This window comes from Parasteatoda tepidariorum, chromosome 5 (assembly GCF_043381705.1).
Source record: "Parasteatoda tepidariorum isolate YZ-2023 chromosome 5, CAS_Ptep_4.0, whole genome shotgun sequence".
Lineage (NCBI taxonomy): Eukaryota > Metazoa > Arthropoda > Arachnida > Araneae > Theridiidae > Parasteatoda > Parasteatoda tepidariorum.
This window is the reverse complement of record NC_092208.1, coordinates 55,206,535-55,228,003: the sequence shown is the minus strand read 5'-3', so window position 1 is coordinate 55,228,003 and position 21,469 is coordinate 55,206,535. Positions and strand designations below refer to the sequence as shown.

General features: G+C 27.9%; 2 protein-coding genes across 15 annotated transcripts in view; one reads left to right on the top strand and one right to left on the bottom strand.

Moving 5' to 3' along the window:
- LOC107456997 (luc7-like protein 3) overlaps nt 1-1,631 on the bottom strand; it is a 19,826-nt gene extending 18,195 nt beyond the window's left edge. For all 14 annotated transcript variants that reach the window (XR_006225378.2, XR_011636772.1, XR_011636771.1 and 11 more), the window contains exon 1: nt 1,492-1,631. Coding sequence is in view for 2 of the 14 variants with exons in the window: in XM_016075045.3 (XP_015930531.1) it covers nt 1,492-1,596 (105 nt within the window). In the remaining 12 variants the exon portion in view is untranslated. The remainder of the gene's footprint in view (nt 1-1,491) is intronic.
- A 307-nt stretch (nt 1,632-1,938) lies between these two features.
- LOC107456988 (eukaryotic translation release factor 3) overlaps nt 1,939-21,469 on the top strand; it is a 22,105-nt gene continuing 2,574 nt past the window's right edge. The window contains exons 1-13 of the mRNA XM_016075005.3: nt 1,939-2,260; nt 6,521-6,604; nt 6,741-6,899; nt 8,557-8,590; nt 8,679-8,787; nt 9,408-9,557; nt 12,756-12,910; nt 13,368-13,514; nt 14,761-14,854; nt 16,035-16,115; nt 17,465-17,566; nt 18,311-18,382; nt 20,243-20,332. Of these exons, the coding sequence (XP_015930491.1) occupies nt 2,032-2,260; nt 6,521-6,604; nt 6,741-6,899; nt 8,557-8,590; nt 8,679-8,787; nt 9,408-9,557; nt 12,756-12,910; nt 13,368-13,514; nt 14,761-14,854; nt 16,035-16,115; nt 17,465-17,566; nt 18,311-18,382; nt 20,243-20,332 (1,506 nt within the window). The 5' untranslated portion in view covers nt 1,939-2,031. The remainder of the gene's footprint in view (nt 2,261-6,520; nt 6,605-6,740; nt 6,900-8,556; nt 8,591-8,678; nt 8,788-9,407; nt 9,558-12,755; nt 12,911-13,367; nt 13,515-14,760; nt 14,855-16,034; nt 16,116-17,464; nt 17,567-18,310; nt 18,383-20,242; nt 20,333-21,469) is intronic.

Genomic DNA, 21,469 nt, shown 5'->3' with positions numbered 1-21,469 from the left:
ATAAATTAGCCTAGTATAAATATGGTGAGAAATTATAAGCCTAAAAAGGATACTAAGCTTCTAGAAAACAAAATTAGTGAATTTCTTTTAATGATTGAAAATGAAAATTTCAGTGTGAGAGCTGCTGCCAGAGCTGTTGACATACCTTACTTAACTTTACACTTTCCCTAAATGAAGTTAAAATATCCAGCAAAAGTAACCCATGTGGGAACTCTCTTATATTTCAGAAGAACATGAGAATGAGTTGGCTGATTGCCTAAAATGTGTGGCACAATGCAAAGATTTTTGAAATTTTAAAGTGTTAATCGTTCTTCTTGCTTTTAAATAAATCATTTAATTAGCTGCTTAAACATATCTTTTTGGTTTATTTGTTTGATCTTGATGTCTTATTTGTTAATTACTATTATATAATTATTTTTAAGCAGCCCCTTTACAACAAAAACTGGTGATCAGTAATTACCCCAGAAGTGATCAGGAATTACCCCAGAAATGATCAAGACCAGGGGTAATTCCTGATCACTAAATATTTAAAATCTTTTAAATTCTAATTAGATTTTCAAACAAAAGAAGGTGGCATTGGACTCATCTCATATCAAACTTCCAGTAAATATTAAAATTCTATTTCGAATAGTTTTTTCACAAAATAGATGTTTGCGTTTTTTGATCAGGAATTACCCCAGGTCACCCTACAACTTTAGGACCAACTCAAAAGGTATTTCTATTATTTAGGAAAGAAAAAAAATTCAAGGTTAAAATCCATTTAGCATTTTGGCAATTATAGTTTGCGTGACAGATCACAATACCGAAACATCCTCTACATTAGGAGTACACAACATTTTTGAGTGAAGGGCCACTTTTGAGTAAGGAAGGGCAACATGCATATTTAGTCATGTTGGCAGCAAATATAATTTTTAAATAAACATTAATGTTCGTAAGGACTAAATTTTTTATCAAAAAGATGAGTAGCATATTTGTTGAAAATTAAATACCTTTAATAATTATAAATTCATTCAAAAACGAAAATAAGTAAATACTTATTCTAAACAAAAATTTTCACTTTTATCAATAATATTATCAACTAATTATACATAAATATTAGGGGGGAGAAAATATAAATTCTAACAAAAAAAACTGTAATACTCACATAAAGTGTAAAATAATACATACATATTTTAATTACTTAAAGAAATTTATAGGGTTCAAACAAAAATTAAAACAAAACCATTATAGTACAAATTAAGATTCTCAATATTTATTTGGTATTGTATCAGTTCTTAGGCAAAAAAAAATTTGCGGCGTTCTATCATTTATCATCCCTATAAGTTTGCCTTATTAGTTTAGAAGTTACAAACTGTGCTTATAGAAATAAATGCATATCAATCACTGTTTGTACGAACATGGTTCAGATATGAAATATATTTAATTGTAAAGTTTAGCTAAATTGATTTCAATTTTTAAAAACTAGTCCCCCCTAGGGCTAATAGCACTTACATCAGGACCGTCCCAAGTAAAGTCATTTTTTTTCTCTTCTAAACCTAAATCTCTGTCACGTCCCATCAACTCATCTAGAAGTTGTTTAGCTGAAAACAGCGCCATTCAAATATTTATTAAAAACTTAACTATTTACGAAATCAAGAATGAATGAAGGACATATCATTCCAATCTACTCATATTCGAACAGAAAACAATAAAGCGAATTATTTATGCAGCCAGCCGCGTTGTAGCCACCGTAGTAATCATAATCTAACCCCAAAATAACTTAATATATTTAAAACTTAAATATTCGGTAAAAAAATGTATCAGTGATTTTTAAAAATTAAAATGATGTTTACAAAAGTAAGATTAATTGTTTTTCAAAAATTTAATAGTTCTGAAGTTAAATTAAGCGAACGCATTGCGGAGTGAAAAGGAGTAAAGTTGTGCTAGCAGTGACGGCCACGCGGATATTGCGTTGCCTCTATTGGAGTGATTTCAATGAAGCCGTGTTGGTGGATTTGTTATTATATTTACTGAAAATATTGAACATAAAAGATGGACAAAACTCCAGAAGATCACGGACCTCCAGATTCTTGGGAAAATATTTCGGATAATATTATTCAGAATGGTGGAGAGGAAGGAGATTTATCAAAACCTTTTTTGGGACTAAACGTGGACGCACCGCCATTCGTTCCATCATTTGCAACTTTAGCTGCTGCTCAAGCACAATCTCCTACAGAAAGTGATGAAAAAAGTCCAATAAGTGAAACACAGCCAAATCCTGGTACACATAATTCTGTTGTTTTGAAACTAGTTTTTATTTTACAGCTTAAAAAAATTACTTAATATGCTTGTTCATAATATTGGTCATAATATCATACGAGTAGGTAATTTTTCAATGTAGTGAAAATGAATCTGAACCTACTTTATAGTGTTAAAATTGCTTGATTCAATTAATAGATGTTTCCTAGTTATGTATATTGGACAAAGATTTCACACATTCCTCCTCATTTTAAAGTATTTTGTACATGAACCATAAAGTGTGCACTTGTGAAAACCCTTTGTACAATATTGTTTTACGGTTCACTTTATCATTTAAATTAGCATATATTACTAGTACTGCTTACTTTTTTTTTCTTAACATCAATCTATTTTTTTCCTAATTACTCTGTTGTCTCTTTGACCTAGAAGTGTTTTTTGTTATTAATGCAACTTAAAGATCTTTCTCCTTCCATATTTAAAATATTTAGTTCAATCCAAACTTTTTTATATCTTTAAACATTTAACAAATATTCAAACATTGACCTAATAAAAATAGTAAATGATCCTGGTGCTAGCAACTCATATAATATATAAACAAAGACTGAAATAAATTTAAATCTCATTTTCTGATGCTAGTTATTAGTGAGTGAGCCTATGAAACTGGATGTGATGGTGTAGACATAGAAAAAGGATTTGTATATCTATTGTACAGTCTGAAGGAGATTCACTTTCGGAGGTATTAATATCTCAGTTATAAGGCAAATGCTCGGAATATATTTAGTGCCTGTTTATAAATATTATTCACTGGATAATTTATCCCTTATTTTTTCAAAATAAAATGTACATTAAATAAGATTGCCTATTGCTCAGTCATAAAACATTAGTGAAATGAAATTTTTTACTAGTTCAAAAAATTTCATATATCCACCAGGTGCTAAAAGAAAGGTTTGTCAGTATTTAATATTCTTAAGCATTACCACCGATTTCTAAACTTAAATTATCAGTTTCCACCAGTAGTGTCTTATATTAAACCTCAATGTAGTTTCATTTATTGTACTACACTGAAGCCTCCCTGTTGAATTAACAAACCTCACTATCATACATGGACTTAGAAGAGCCCTTCAAGATTTATGAGTGTGTCATGTTTTAGACTTAACCATAAAATATTTAATTTTAATACGAAGAAAAAAAACCCGGTGTGCAAATATTTATTGTCATTTTATTTTAATTTAAAAAATTAAATTGGCAATTGTGATGAAAAGGTAGAATTAAGGTAATAAATTGACACTTTACACTTTTTATATTGAAATAAATAAACAAAAATATATTAAGAAGCGAAAGTAACTCACTATCTTACAATAACTATCAGGGATCTGTCTAGGTTTTTCTGAGAGGCACCTGTTTTGTTAAAATTTAGACATAATTTGTGAAAATTAAAAATTACATTGAAAATCAACAGAAAAATATAAAATTATCGTTTCTTACTGGATACAAAAATAAAATTTTAAGAAAAAGTATTTTGTGAAATTACCGTTTTTCCTACAGTTGAATTTGTGAAGGTACCGCAAAGCGGTAGTAAATTAGACCTGGACAGACCCCCGACTATATTCAAAGTTTTGTTAGACGTTACTATTATTTATAAAGTGAACTAAAAAATAGCTTTTAAATAAAGAAATATTTTAATTTAAAGTGTTATATTTTCTGGCGAGTATGCCTGAAACCTCCTGCACCCCTCTACGGTTGCGAAGGATTATTTACATGACTGATCACCCTTGTTTGTTAATCCTTTGTCTAAATTGATATTCGTTATCAAGATCTAAATTTATTCCATGTAACAAGATCAAGTAAAACTTTTGTAACTTAATCACCTGTCTTACCTTGTATATTGATTGAGGAAATAAATCAAATTCGTCTAATTATTGAGTATTTTTTTAAACCCTTCATAGGTTGGCTAGAATTAAAAGAGAAAAACTATGTAATTTTTTGTATTATAGATTTGTTTGAGATTTACCAGTCTATTAAAAAAAAATTCTTGTATGTTTTGTGGAAGGAGAATTTTTTCATGTCCTCAGAAAAATTTCTATTGTTTCTGCTATTTCTGTGAACTTCATAAAAATGTATATTAAAGCAGTACTGAAACAAAAAAAACTGAACTAGTGAAAATATTTTTTTTTATTAAACATTGCAGTATAATATGTGATCATTTTAAGAATATTAATGTTCTAAAAATTTTCAAAGGATCACAACTTTGTTGATGTTCCCAATAAAACACATTTTGACGTTTTTAGCAACCTCTGTAAGCTACATTGAACATAGTTCCAAAAAAAGGCGTTGTGGAATTTTTAAAAATAATTTTGACAATTAAATACAAAAAATGCTTAGAAAAATGAAAATGTCATAGTGCATTCCTATACAACTGAGGAGGGGGAGGGGAAAAGGTCAGGACATGGAACCTGTCTTCTCCCCAGATGGTGTGTTTGAGTGTTGCTAACTCTAATTTTTTTTTCATCATCCAATCTTGTATTGTATTTGAGCTAAGCAATTTAGTACTTAAAAATTATGTTTATGCTAAATTAGTATAATATCATCTAAAACAATAGACCAAATGTATTTTTTTGTTTATCTTTTATTTTTAAATATGCAGATGTCAAAACTATATTGAGTTAAACTATTTAAAGGATTAATTCTCATCAAGTTTATGAAAGTTATTTTAAATTCTGTGACCACAAAATAAATGAAGTTTATCAGCTCTCTAAATATTAATATATGATTGAAACTATCATATATTTTTTATCGAAAGGTCATTCTGAAGTTAAGAGTTAATCAAATTTTTGGAATTAAATTTTAGTTTATTGGTTATGATAAAGTTTTTAAAAAAGTGCTTCCTAAGGCAGACTATAAATTGTAACTTTTTTATTGATAGTTGTTTAGTTTTGTAAATTATAACTTCTTAGTTGGTTTTTCTTCTTGCTTAATTTTTCTTTTCAAAGAATATTCTGCACTAAAGTTGTCTTGATTTTGTTGTCTTTTTTTATATTGTTATTATAGTTATCATTATTCCCCCCCACCCCGATTTTGTATTTGAGCCACTTAAGAGCAGGCCTGTTTTTGCCATTATGTTTATCATATATTGATTTATAAATTTACCTAACTTTTGTACAAAATGAAGCATTTGTATATTAATATATTGTCAGTGGTCTGGTCTTATAACTTCATAGTAACATTTTTATCTTAATTTCTAGTGTATACATCATTGATATTCCTTTTTGTTGTGTCTCTGATTTTTGAAATCTTTATACATAAAAAAAAAATTTTTTAATTCAGACTTTGTGATGACTTTGGAAAGTTTTGATCGTTAAAGTGAACATTCAAAGTGAAATGTGTAAATTTTTCCTAATCTAATTTTATAAAGATAAATGACAAAAGATTGGTAAGATAAATCTTTATTTTATCACTACTGTCGAATTTTTAATATTCCAACTATTCTTTTTCAAAAAGAAATAAATTAGTATTTGATTCTTTTTTCACAAAATTCTGCTTATTTGAGTTTTTCGGTTATTTTCTGTATATAAATGTAGCTGTAATAAAGTTTACATTGATGACATTTATAAATAAGATTTAATTAATCGTTATTGGCTTATATTTAAAATCCTATTAGTTGGTCAATTTTTAACGGTGAGAAGATTTGCTTCACCTGGTTATGTAAAAACAATTACAATTTAGGGAATACCTTACCTCCCCAACCATTTTACAATCTCGGACTGGTCAACATTTGATAATTTTTCTGTGGCGCACTGAATGAGATGCGGACGTTGATTATTTGTATTTTAGATGATTGTGGTATTAGTGATGTCTCCTTCGAGAATAGCTTCTTGTCGATAGAAGTCACATAAACGGATAGAAATGCACCAAAGTAAATAAAATGAAAATTTAATGTTCCTTGGGCGGCCCGATGCAATTTGATTTGCTGACCCACGCTAGGGTTAGTGACCATTGTCTTATCACTTGACTAATGGCTTGTTACTTGCTGATATACATATATGTGCATAAATTTATATCTAATAATTCTTAATATTAGCTATAATATGGAAATATATTCCTATTAGTTATATATAATAAACCATTATATCTGTAAAAAACATGGGTTAATAGTATTTACCCAGTTTTTCCCATGGTTTTTGCTGGTAAAAACTGGTTTTACCTTGATAAAAACTCAACCCTGAGATTTAATTGTTTATAAATAATGTTAAAGTAATTTATGTTTTCTTTTTGTTTTAAATAGATCCACCACCACCTTTACCTATGGATATAGATCTTAAACCAGGAGGGGATGTTGATGGAGGGGGGAGTGATGATTCTCCAGCAGGTATAAAATTTACTTTTCTTTATGAAGCATTCTCATTGTATGTAATCAAATATGTGTGCGTGTAGAGCAATTAGGTGCAGTGTGAATCTCTCCTTAATATAAACTATTATTTCTAATTATTTTGCTTAATATCTAGATTGGGAAAATGTAGATATTGAAGATAAGGATCTAGATGATGAAAATATAGAAGCTGAAGAAGTTGAAGTAGTAACAAAAAGTAAAAAGAAAGTTTTAAAAGCAGAAGAAGAAGGTGTAAGAAAGGAGCATGTTAATGTTGTATTCATTGGTCATGTAGGTGAGTAATTTTTTTGGTTTTAGTTTTTATAAACTCATTACTACAATAGATAGTCAAATAGCAAAAAAAAAAAAAAAAAAAAAAANAAAAAAAAAAAAAAAAAAAAAAAAAAAAAAAAAAAAAAAAAAAAAAAAAAAAAAAAAACTTAGTCTTGCATTATATTAAGATTTGTCTATTTATTTTTTTGATTTAAACTTTTTTGTTTCTATGTAAAAATATTTATAAATATGATTCATTATTTTATAATGTGTTAGTATTGTACTGTAAGAAAAATATCTTGAGTAACTTATGTTTTAATGATTGGATTTTCACTAATTAAGAGTCGCTCTTGATTAATACTGATAATAATAATAATGTTATACTAATTAATTTGTGCTTATCTATAAGTTTTAAAATTCGGGTGCAAAACGTTCTTCTGAATAGACAGATTTGTATATTAGGATTTCAGAATGGGGGGGGGATCAAAATCTTGAAAATATAAACCCAATTGTTTAATCAGATGGCCGGTCAAAAGTTAAGTTCCCTTAATGTTTATTTCCTTTTTGCATATTTTACAATATCTTTCATGTGGGCAAAAGGAAATATGGCTCTCAATTATAAAACTTATTTATAAAGAATGAGAACATTTTGTATACTGATGTGTAAAATTTTTTATGTATAAAAAAAAATCCTACTAATAATTTATTGATTAGTTCTTTTCTTGTTTATTAATATTTTTATTTGTTTAATAAAAATATTATAATTAGCAGTTTAGTTGAACTAATTTGCATCAAAATTGACTTTTTTAAAAAAATTAAGGAAACAATATTTGACTGTGTTGACATCTGTCACCTAAAGAAATAAACACATGTATTAAGATAAAGATTACAAAATTGTGCTAAGCAAATCAGGTAGATATGCATAGTAATATACTGTCTACTCTCTGACATAATTTCTTTAAATATTCTTAAAATGACAAATCTCCTTTTTTTTTAACGAAGACTCCCATAATTTCTCCCTTTTATCTGTATATTCTTGAATTTATCTGCATTTTTTAAAGAAGTTTTAAAAAAAAATTGTAAGAAATATCTGCTAACAGCACATAAATGTATTTCTTTTCAGAATCATTTATTGTGGGTGTCAGTTTGACAATTAGAAAATGAACTGTTTAAAAAAAAAAAAAAAAATTAGTTCAAACATATCGCAGATGTTATGTTTGGTATCCTATGCATTCCGCTTTACGATGCAGAGCGCAAGAATATTTTCTCTAAAACTGAAAAAATTTGCTGTTCAGATTTCAGATGAAAAGCTTGAAAGTTTGCTTTTGATGAAAAGTAATTTCCTCTGATAACTGCTATAAACAGAACTTTTATGAACTTTTAGATTGTTTATGATCTAGAACTGTTATTAAAAAAATATGTTAGGAGTTAGGCAACTGAATTTAAAAAAAAGAGAGAGGGAGAGAGAAATTCTAAAAACCTATTCTATTCTTTATTTGGGAGTGTATAGTATGCTACAAGTAGTATAAATTTTTTTTAATTAAATTTTGTGTATATTTTGCATTATTTAAAATAATACAATTTAAAAATTGTTCTTAAGAAAATCTTATGTTGAATTTAATTATGCTGAAATTAAAATTAAATGAAGCTTAATATCTGTTTTTATTTTTTTTGTATAGATGCTGGTAAATCAACAATAGGAGGCCAAGTCCTGTGAGTATTAACCCTCAAAAATTTCAATTTGATTTTCATAAAAAGGAAGAAGAAATTAGATTTTTTTTGTAAATGATTTTAATTTTAGGTACTTAACTGGTATGGTTGATAAACGCACTCTAGAAAAATATGAGAGAGAAGCAAAAGAGAAAAATAGAGAATCTTGGTATCTTTCTTGGGCACTAGATACGAATCAGGTAATTATAATTAGATATCGTGTTTTAAACATAAAATCTGCTGTTAGATATGATGATAGTGTTTATCAAATTTCGTCTTTGTGATTCTTCAATATCTATATATACTCCAGGTGTTTTAAACACCTAGAACACCTGAATCAAGTGTGGGAAAAGATAACTAATTAAAAAAATAAATTAGCAGATTTTCTTAATAATGTAACATACTGTCGAGTATATACATAAAAAGGGAGAAAATTTCGCCACATGTTGATATGATCAGAGACTATTTTGATCAATCATATCTATATAAAAACTTAGGCTAACCTCTGGAAAAATGAAGCATAAACTTAAATAGCACTTATATAATGACTGGGAGGGTTTTTAATAATATTTTTAATGCCAAAACGAATTCTTAAACCTTTTTTCTTAGATGTATCTGTATTTTTTAAACTGGTGTAATAGTGCATTTTAATTGTCAAATTGATAATGTCCGAAGCATCTGGGATTTTTAATATATCTGGTAAATAATTTCTTTAGGAAAACTAGTAATTTGCATTTAAATAATTCTATTTATTAATGTTTCATTTAAATTGTTCATTTTCAGAGTAATAAACAAAAATTTTTATGCATGTATATTCTAGGAAGAAAGAGATAAAGGTAAAACTGTTGAAGTTGGCAGAGCCTACTTTGAAACTGAAAACAAACATTTCACTCTACTAGATGCTCCAGGGCACAGAAGTTTTGTACCAAACATGATTGGGGGTGCTTGTCAAGCGGACTTGGCTGTCTTAGTAAGATTGTTTTTCTGACTTTTGTGCAGTTTTTAATTTCTTTATTTATTTTTTGTCATCAAGGGTAAGGTTGTCTTTTAAAATCAATATTATACTAAACCAGCAGTTATCAATGTTAACTTTATATTCCTTAGTACAAGGTTGGGGTTGATAGGTGGCAAATTTCAAAATCTGGTTTAAACGGTTAAAAACTTATGTTGCATGGCAGAATGCTTGACAATGTTCTACAACAATCATCCAATTAAGTGAAAATGTTCTGTGGATTACGCATGCATTTTATCTACCAGCAAGCTTACATAATTTTGCTTAAAACTCTATTTAAAAATCTGGTGTGAAAAAGCATTTTTGAGTAGCAATGTATATAACTGTTACAATTATACTCAGTTATAAGTTTAATGTAATATTTATTAAAATTAAAAGCAATTTTTCACTAAATATTTTTTTTTCTCACCTTATTTTTTATTGTTCTGATATTTATAGCTAATCAAAAAATTTTGTTAGGCAGAAATATTGGGAGGGTAAAGTCATCTTTAACCTTTAATTATTTAAAACTAATGAAAATATACCCATATTAATGTTATGCCCGAATTTCAGCTAAAGTTACTTTGTAATTTATTATCTTTTAAGGCATCCTATTTTTAAAAAAAAAATTCTTACATTTTATTGGTGATAATTATTGCTGGTAATAGAGTCGATAAATGTGGATCATCATTAATTATATCGCCATTAATTATGCATATTTTTGTAGGAATCATAACTGGGTATAAGGTCTTCAAAGTGAACAAGCATCAAAACATTCTTATTCTATAAAAAATTAATTAACTTCAATTTCAATTGCCAATGTATAAATCCTCGTGGTTGCACTATTGTTGCAGATTTCCACATGGTTTTTAAGGTCTCGATTTGTTAATGTGCCATTATAACATAGCGCAAATTTCAACTCTTCATTTCAGTTGGTGATCGTTTCTTGATCTACTCGATTTGCTGTATTTTGTTGTGCTTTTTTAGCAGTTATTAAAATGGATTCGGTGACCGAGCGGTCAGTATGCCTGGCTGTGAAGCCTTGCGGGTTCGAATCCTGCTCAGGGCATAGATGTTTCTCCTTGTGTGTTGCTCTCCGTGGTATGAATATGCCCCTCCCCTGGTAGCTGTGAGAGTGTAGCATGGGTAATGTTGCTCGCCTCCATGACTTAGGTTCACAGGTAACCACTGAGTAACGTTTAATGACACTTCCGGCATCTTCCTAGGTGAAGAACGGAAGTTTAGTGCCTGCCGTTAAAAGAAATTAATGGATTTTTATTTGGTTTTTAAAATCTGAATTCTTTACCATATTATTCGTTCAGCAAACTTCGAATTCCAAATTTCGCTCTCAATTATTGACGATTCACACGCAATCCCATGTGGATTACGATTGCATTTTTGTCATATTGCTATGGATTTTCATACTTTCTTAATGCATAGTTTCATACATGAGAGATTCTGAATCAAGCATTTGAAGAATTTTTGATGTGCTTGATTTTTTTTTTTTTTGTCAATCCCATTTTCAGCAGTTTGGGTTTTTCACATTGTTTTTAAATTTCAATTTCATTTTTTTATTTAATAATTTCAATTTCATTTTTTTATATAATGATCCACGTTTTCCAAATAGGGCTTTTGAGTAACCTCTTTATGACCCACGTTAGTCATGAACATGATAATTTAATCTTAAATACACAATTTTTACTAAATGTTAAATTTTCTTGCACTTTTAAATTGATTGTGTGATTCTTCATTTTAATAATCCTTTGAGAGACTTAATAAAAAATATCAATTTCTTTTTACGCTCTAGTAAAATACCGGATTTCGTTTTTGTGATATCCAATTTTTTTCATATTATAATGAAATTGATAGTTAAAAAAGTGTCCAGAAAGGAGACCCTTCTGGCGAACGAACATCTGGATGTGGGGCTTAGCTCTATAATATGTATCTTGCATTCAAATCAAGCTACGTGTAGATATTTTTAAAATATCCCACTTGTTATAGAGTTATCTGTTTCTCCTCCCCCCCTTTTTTTAAAGCACGGTCAGGTACTTGCTCACATCCGTAATGATACATAATGTTACTTTGGCTTCACAGGCTGATCTTGAAACTTACCTCCACAAAATAAATGCTAGTTTAGAACATATTACTTTAAAAAATAATTTATTTTTTTTTACACTATAAAAAAATATATTTTCATTGTTCTACAGAAAGGGTGCTTCTTCTGCATTGTGCGGTGCATCTTTAGCATTATGGTGCTCAGGTAGTCAAGCATGTGATTCTACCTCTTATTTGTGGAATTCCATAATCATCAATTATTTATTCCAAAATTTTTTTTTCTCAGATCTGATCAGACAAAATCTCATTGACAAGTAATTTTTCACCTTTACCGACACCCTCTTTTTTTCTAAGTTCTCATTCACGCCCAATTATAACATTTTTTACTCAGATTTGTTGGAGAAAAACACGAGAAACAGAAAGTTTGAGTGGGAAAAAAAATTCCGTGATTATTTTGGTTAGAATCTAGTTATTTACCTGCCAACTTTTGCTTTTTCTTAGAAGGGTTTGTTCAGTAATATCATTATGTGAACTCAAAAAAATATTTTTATATTCGCGAGACTCATCTTGTGCGATTATCATGCATTCAAATATATTTTTAATTTATTTAAATAAAATGATGATTAAAATAATTTTAAGTTCAGTTTGTTAATCTTATAATGAAACAGAAATACCTTTGTTTTTTTTTAGTCACTTTTAATATAAATATGAAACTTTATAGAAGGTTTGGCAGCTATGTATATGCATGTCTATGTAAGTATTAATAATAGGAACTAATTAACAATCATTATATTAAAGTAGAAATTGTAGTTTTGAGCAGAAGAAACAAATTTTCATTTATCTTAATATTTTATTTTAGAGCTCTCATCTTTTTAAGGAATTGAAATCCTTACATAGTTCAATTATTTGTTTAGTTTTCTAATTATTGAAATGGAAATGTTTTATTCCTTGTTGTAAGTTTTAAACAGAAAACATATTAAAAAATAACATTTGAAGGCTTAAATTTTAAGATCAGAGCAAAGGATTCTAAGCTATTTGCATTTCTAACTTATAATTTTCAAAAATTTCTAGTAGTTATCATTTAAAAATGGAAGTTTAAATTTTGAATTATGTAACTTACAGGTAATTTCGGCTAGGAAAGGTGAATTTGAAACTGGATTTGAAAGAGGTGGACAAACAAGAGAGCATGCTATGTTAGCTAAAACTGCTGGCGTTAAACATCTAGTTATTCTTGTTAATAAGATGGATGATCCAACAGTAGAGTGGTCTGAAGAACGGTGAGTTTTTAAGTTTTAAAAGAAACTACTCTTTTTTCTTTTTTTTTTTTCCTTCTTTTTTTTGAGTATCTTTATTTTATCACTTGTGCTTTAAAAGAGAATAAAAACTGGTTTTATTTTTCCTCTTGGCTATAAATTTTATTTTAACACTTATTTTTTGGAAAAGAAGGAAAAAAACATATAAATGGTCTTTTGTAAAACTGAAGATCCTTTCATAAGTTAGGAAAAGAAATTTCTCTATACAATACTTCCCTATCTACTAGCTTAGAACAAACTGATTTGCTAAAGTCTTTTCAATTGAAATGTTTTCTCTTAAACGAAGCAATAATTTTGCATTTGTATCACTATTCAAAGTTAACAATTTATATGATTTTGTTGATTAGGAAATGTTGTGTTCTTAAAGCAAAAAAATCCCTTAAATAATGTTTTATTTGACTTCTTTTTTTCCCCCTCTTAGATACAATGAATGTAAAGATAAACTAATACCTTATCTAAAGAAATGTGGCTTCAATCCTAAAGTGGATGTTATTTTTATGCCTTGCTCTGGTTTAACTGGAGCCTTTTTAAAATATATTCCTGACGATAAAGTATGCCCATGGTTTCGGTGAGTATCTAGCGTTAACGCTAATTTGTATTAACTGATGTTCAATGCTTATGCTTATTTTAAAGCAAGTTTTTATTTTATTTATTTATTAATTTTTGGAATTGTGAATTTTATTTAATGTGGCTAGTGTTTTGTGGAACTAATGTTCTATATTTGTTATGTTATCTTAAATCATATAAAAGTAGTTTGGTATTTCCAAAAATTTGTAACTAATTTGTGAAAGTGAATAATTTGTAAGAATTTTTCAGTACCAACTCAACTTTTAGAATCATATTTTTTGTTGTAATTATTTATTTAAACCATTATTATATTACAAGTAATTTTTAACTAATAAAAAAACTAAAAAGAACTTCACTAATTTTTGTGATAGTTTAGAGTATTTTAGGAAATCAGGGTGGGTTTACAAATGCAGCAAAGTGAACTTATTGTCTAATTTTTGCCTTCATGTGATCTTCGAAAACTAAATATTTGAATTTTGCAATAAAGAAGTCTTCAACATATTTTTTAATAAAGATTATTTTTAGTTATTTTCAAATAAACGAATGCTTTATCAATCTACCATTAGATTTTACTTTTTTAAATGAATGAATTACAATTTATTCTTATGGAATTTATTTTTAGTTGAAAGTATTCTTTCGTATTTTTGTTACATACACTAAATAATCCTTTGATCTTACTATTTTTAAATTTGGGTGCAATGGGTCAATGGATAAAAGTATTATTGAGGTACCTTTTAATAAAACTTGAATCTATTGATTCCATTTTCATACATGTAAATCTTTAACATAGCCTTGAAAAATTGCTGAATTTGGTTATTGCTAGTAGCAACAGTAATTCTGGTAGTAAGTCCCTACTCCGTTAAAAAAACATTGTCCAGCATTATATCATTTCAAGAAAAAAATGAAGAAATAAAATGTTTGAGATAAAAAGTATTTAGGCAATTTATGGCAAATTGCAAACAGATGAATACATTATTTTTATTTAATAATTTTGTTAGGGAATTGGCTCCTAGTCAGTTTATAATTCTTCAATGTCTCTAAGTTTTGTTTTTCCTATAAAAAAAGGCTTTTTAAAAGTTGAAAAAACTTTTATAATTAAGCTTTTAATTGCTGGTGAATTCTATAGTCACTCCAAAATTAAAATTAGTATGAAGAAATTTCATTAATACAATGTATTAATCTAAATTCAATTGCTTTTATGTTTGTTTTTGTTATTATTAGATATTAAGGTACAATTCTTTCTTTAGTGGGCCATCATTCTTAGATTATATAGATTCATTGCCATCTCTAAACAGACCTACTGAAGGACCTTTTAGAATGCCAGTTGTGGACAAATATAAGGTTTGGATTTTCTTAATCCTCTGTATATTTTATTTATTTATTTAGTATGATTCACAAATACCTGTTTCAAATCTTATAATTGTCTGCTCTGTTGGTTTATTTTATTTGTAACTTATGTGATAACAGCCCTTCTTTTGTCTGTCACCGCTCCTTTATTTCTTTGAGCTTTGTTTTCCTTAAAACTTTTAAGGCTGTAAAATATATACAGTAGAGAAGCGGTTATCTGGGACCATCGCTATTCCGGGTAACTGATTTTTCCAGTTTTCTAAATCGCTACAAAACACATTTTTTTTTTTATTGTTTCTCAAACCCAACTAAAAAATTTTTAAAAAAACTTTATTTAGAAATAGTTTTAAAAGAAGAAGAAATTATGACGTCATAACATAAGTTTAAAAATACCTATAGGCTTAGTATAAAATAAAATAAAAAATTGCCTTTTGTTTTTTTAAATTGTTGAGAAAAAAAATCAAACTGAGTTTTGTCCTCTAAAAACCTAATCTTAAACCTTAATTTAGTTTTTATTACTCATTCATAATTCATTTATTATATTTAATTTTGTCATTTTATAATAAAGTATATAACTTCAGTGTTTTTTAATTTGCTACCTTTGCCTAAGTGTTTTTTTTAATTAAATTTAATATTAATTCATGTGTAATACAATTAATATTATATGCCGGTTTAGAATTTAATGTATACCTTAAAAATCTGTTAATTTAAATTTTGTAAACAATAAATCAGTTTTTGTGTTATTATACTTCTTATATACTAGTAGCTAGTTTGGATAGCTTTTGCCTGTGACACTCAACTATCTGAGAAGTAGTGGTGCAGTGCTGACCTTATTCCCACTCTCATGACATTAGTTGTGAAATTGCCTTTGCCCCAGTGATCACCTACTCTAGGCCCACAATGTGGTGTTGAGTAGAATGCTTTACTTTTTTGCTGCATTATTTATGTTCATTTTATCTTCGAATCTACAGTTCGTTTATTTAAAAGCAAAAAATATGTCTGTTTGAAAATTGGAGATAGAGTTGTGTTGTGATTCTGTCATGCAATTGTTTGCTTGACTTGTAATTAAAATTGCACCTTAACTGAATAGTAAAAAGAAAAATTAAGGTAGGTGTAGAAATATGAAGTTTTCTGATTATTTTTAGTAGGGCCTCATTTCTTTTCTTTTTTTCAGGACATGGGTACTGTAGTCTTGGGTAAAGTAGAAGCTGGAAATGCTAAAAGATCTCAGCAGTTGCTTCTTATGCCTAATAGGGTAATTATTTACCTTTTTAATGACTCTTGGATGCTTGTTTTTTAATTCATTTGTTGTTAATTTTTGTTTATTATGTAAAGTGACAGTGTTTAAAAATGCCTTTAAAAAATATATATAACACAGGGTTTCCACAGGTCAGGGAGAACACGGAAAACCTGGAATTGTCAGGGAATTTTATTTTAGCTCTAAAAATCAGAGAAAGTTGCAATTTTTTTACAAAAACCTGGAATATTCCTATGTCATACCTAGAAAATAACCAGTCTTAAAATTGTCAATCACTGTAATCAGTTTTTGAGAGTCAAGTTAAATAATTCTATCCTCAGCGTGTTTAAAAAAAATAATGTGTTAAAAAAATTTGAAAAAACACATTAAACACGCAAAAAATTTCTTGCTGTTTATTATAAATATTATATTTCAATTATTAATTTCACATTTTTTTTTTTTTTTTTTNTTTTTTTTTTTTTTTTTTTTTTTTTTTTTTTTGTAAAATATCTTGCTCTTTTGTATTCATATAATTTTTTATTTAAAATATTTCATTAGAATTGTTAAATATGCCACATATCATACATATTTTACCCCTCCTGTAATCTGAATTCTTTCTGAGGAAACTCCTGAATATTAATTTCTCCAGGTTGGTAGGTCTGGAATCCTGTAAGATAGGGGTGTGCAACCTTTTTGAGTGAAAGCCACTTTCACAGCAGGTAGATTATGAAGGGCCGCACGCATATTTAGTCATGTTATAGGCAAATATGATAATTTTTGTAGAAACATTAGTGTTCTAAGCACTACATATTTTTATCAGTAAACTTAATAACATGTTTGCAGAAAATTAAATACTTTTAATTATATGAATTTATTTAAAACTAAAAAAAACTGATACTTTATTTTGAAACACTTTTTCCATCTTTCACAATTTATCAAATATATATATATAAATTTTAACCAAAAAGAAACTTAAAGAATGCAAGTGCAAAAAATATACGCATTTCATGGAGTAATATGAAATTGAATTAAATATTTTAATTAAAGGAAATTTATTATGTTTAAACAGAAACCACATTGAAAGAAGTATTTTTATTGCATTCAGAAGCTCCCCCGGGCCGCACATCAACCGTCGGCGAGCCGCCGGTTGTGCATCCCTACTGTAAGAGAGTTCTGTTACACTGAAGAATAGATATAATTTTTTTTTTCGTGCTCATTAGAGTGAAGATCTGGAAGTTTTAAGGTTCATGAAACTTTATCTGCCAATCCTTGCTGTGTATAGCCTTTATTGTGTTTACTGTGAATTAAATGCATTTTGATAATGCTTTTTTAATTTTTATCTTAAAGTGCATCTATATTATTTTTAGAAAGCTGTAGAAGTTCTACAATTGTGGTCAGATGAAGATGAAGTTGCATCTGTGATGTCTGGTGAAAATGTTAAAATCAAACTAAAAGGTGTTGAAGAAGAGGTTGGTTCTATATTAACTTATTATTTATAATTTATTTCTCATTATAACGTTCTATTTCTTCTAAAGGAATCATTTTCTGTGTTCAGCTATTCATGAAATTTTTATTATTTTTTTAACAAGGGAAAAATGTTTTTGTGTAACGAAAAAAGAAAGATTTTTGCAATAAAAGTAACAGTGAATCCTAACTAGATACTTCTACTTCAAAATTAAATTTTAAGTTAAATTTGAGGAATTTTTACTAAATTTATTTGTTTTATGTAAACACTTAATTAACTGTAGTCCATAAATATGTTATTAAATTAAATTAAATTTTAAAAAAATTTTCTTTGATCTTTTTTGCTCAACTCCAAAAATGTCATTTTTAAGTGTGCTAGAAATATAGTTACGTAGGAAAGCTATTCCATTTTTCGAAAAATTCCTTATCTCCTACTTAGATGTATATTTTTTTATTAATAATCTGGTAAATATGATCCTCTTATAATTAAACAGTTAAAACTAAAGGCGGAATTCATTTTGTTACTTTTTGTATATTGGACCACTATAAATACTACTATAAGAAGACTTGTATTTTGCCATTTTTATAGTAATGTTATAACAATATTGTTATTTGTTTTTAAAAACAATATTTTATGAAATGTTGAAGTGTTCTCTTTTTTTTTTTTTTTTTTTTTTTTTTTTTTTTTTTTTTTTTTTTTTTTATTATTATTATTATTATTCCTAATTTTGAGTTATTGTATTTTACAGGAAGTATCTTCGGGATTTGTCTTGTGTGATTTTACCAATCCTTGTCGGATAGGAAAAGTTTTTGATGCTCAAGTGAGTTAAAGTTATTTTTTATTCTATTTAAATTTAGTTGGGTTTCCAGATATTGTTTCATATGACTTTCTGTGCATTTAGTAGCAACAAAAAAAAAGTATTATGTATTAAAACTAAAGTCAGTAAAAAGCCCTTGTTTGTTTTCGAAAACTGTTTTGTACTCTATTTATTTAGAAAAATATATCTAGCTAATGTAATTTACATATTATGTACAGTAATGTACATATTTCTTAATATTTTCTTTATTTCCATAGATGTCGCTATCATATGCCTAATTCTTATATAGCGTTAGTCTGGGACTTTTTAATGAAAAATTAGAATGATAGAACTTAAACATTTTCTAATGTTCAATCTAAATCTGTGATAGTTTTTTCCCCTGATGTTTAGAAATGTTTTTAAAAAAATGAAATGTTCACATTGAGAATTTTTTTTAAAATAAAAAACTATGCAGCTAGGACAAAAAAAAAAATCTATAATTTTAGAAAGAACAAACAAGTTATTGATATAATATATGGGTCATTCTCATGGAAAGGTATTTTTTGCAGTTATTGAACAACAAATTTTTGAAAATTCTGTAGAGCATTGCTAGACTGTGTTAGTCATAAAGTAAGTTCAGTCCTGAAATTTTTTTAGAGTGGCACCCATGCATTAGTCAATGTTTTAGCTTATTCTTCCTGTCAAGTAAAAATCTCTTCTCCTTATCACCACAAGCTTAAACCAGAGCTCATTCTAGGCAGGGTTAACAAGGCGCAGCACCCTGTTGCCCTTTTAGCCAAACAGATCCACCCTGTTGCCCCCTGAAGTAAGTTAGTGCCTTGATGTAATAGACTCCATACCCTTTTTGCCCTTTCTTTCTTCAAACTATACAATGGATTTCTTAAGCGTTTGTTATTTTCAATTCTTTTTATTTAGTTTGTCATTGCTGTCAATACATAGATTTATATGGGAGTAAAGGAAAAACTTCCACTATCTTCCAGAGCAGAAAAGTTTAATAGGGGCCTCTCAGTTGTCCAGCAGGAATTCATTAGTGGGGGAGAGGGATAAAGATGCCTTTCTCTAATTCTTGGTATACTCTTCTACCTAAATGAACATAAATCTTTTTTTCTCAAGCAATGTTCTATTGTAAGGGTGGAAGAGTGGTCAGCAGGTGTGGAAGGTCATCCTTTTGGTAAACCAGAACTGTCTTTTGGAAAACTCACAGCTTTAGCAAGCAGCAAGCAATCAAAATTCTTATGACTGTACTTAAACTACCATAAATTAAGGAACACCACTTACAATTCAACTGAACTGAACTGTTTATTTGAGCAGATTTTAAGTTCATGCTTATCTAAAAAATGGTGTTAATGAAATAGATGATTTTTTTTTAATTGGTGTAATGTAATTATTGAAGGAGAACTTTTTATTTTATTTTACAATATGCTTACTACTTACTCTAACCAAAAGCATAAATGGTAGTAAGATGCTTTATTGAATTTTGTATGTTATTTTTCAGTTTATCTTAAAAAAAAATTTAAAAATTTCTATGGTATTGAAAATAGTTTTTTTATAAAAATATTTTTGATAATTTAAATTCTTATTCCTATTACTGGCATAAATAGTTTTCAATTTAATATAATAATAAATAACAAAACAAAAAAAACAGTTTTTTTTTTTTTTTCATTTTGAACTTTACTATAAAATATGTTCATTTTAGCAGATTTTAGGTTTAGGCTTATCTAAAGAAAGGTGGAAATAAAAATAAACCATTAAATCCATGTTTTGATAGTTTCTTAAATTGGTTTGATATAATATTGAAGGAGAACTGAATAAGATGCTTCATATTTGCATTAATATTTAAATACGTATTTTTTTACTCTTTAGGTTGTTATTCTTGAGCATAAATCCATAATTTGTCCAGGTTATAGTGCAGTTTTACATGTTCATGCTGCAATTGAAGAAGTATCAGTGAAAGTAAGTTTTTATCATTTTTTGTTTGGTTTCATCTTTGTCACGACTACAAGCACTTTTTCCCTACTACAGTTTTTTTTTAAAAAATCATGCATGTCTTTACTTATAATATAATTCTTAAATATTATCCAATTACAAACTTGATAAAACTCCATACAAGAGTTAAAGTTAATCTGTGAAGTTAAAGAACTGACATTTTGCTTTATGTTATATGCAGAAAATAAGGGGGGAAATAGCTAGTGCTTCACAATTTTTATTACTTGTTTTTAGTTATATTTCATTATAAAAATTTTTTAAAAAGTTTCTTAGACCTATAAAATAAATATTATGCTAAAAAATTTAGTGGCTTTGTAAACTGTGTGAACACTTCACGTCTTTTTGTTTGTAGCTTTTGTCTGGGTTTCAAAATTTCACCATAAAGGGGCCTTCCTTGGTGCAAAGTTCATCCACCTTTGAGCCACATACAATTAGCTCTTATACACTGGAGATTTGAAAGCCACAAGAGTTCTCGCCTTCAAATAGTTTAACATTCTAATTTGGTGTGTTCTAATGTCCATGTGAGCCTCATAAGTCATTTGAGAGATAAGTTTCCAGTAGAAAAAATTAAGGTGGATCTTTGTAAGATTAAATAGCTCTCTAAATTGCAAACTTGAAAGGACTGTTTGTTTTGGACATTACTAATCTGAAATGACCCCGTAAAAGATGTTTGCTTTCCCAGCAGATAAGGTAAAAGATAGTTATGCGTATTTAAGTGATTTCAGGGATGAGATTCTTCCGCGGATTTCCGCTTTTTCTCAGATTTTTCCATTTTTCCCGCTAATTTCCGCTGAAATTTTTTTTTGCCCAAGTTAAAATGTTTTATGAGGAATTTAATTTTCCGCGGAGGGAAATTGTTGAAGTCCCTTTTCCTCCCTCTGAAGTTTCTCTAAAAATCATTTCCTTGGGATAAAACTGGTTGACCTTTATACAGGGATGAGATTTTTTTTGTCTCTCGAATTTCAGCCTTTTTATCAAAAACTCCGATTCTCTAAAAGTTTCGTTTTTTTAAATAAATATCCCGTTTTTTTTAAAAATTCAGTCATTGAAGTAAAATAATTATATTTATTTACGATTTTCAAAGATAAACAGAAAATTCAATCT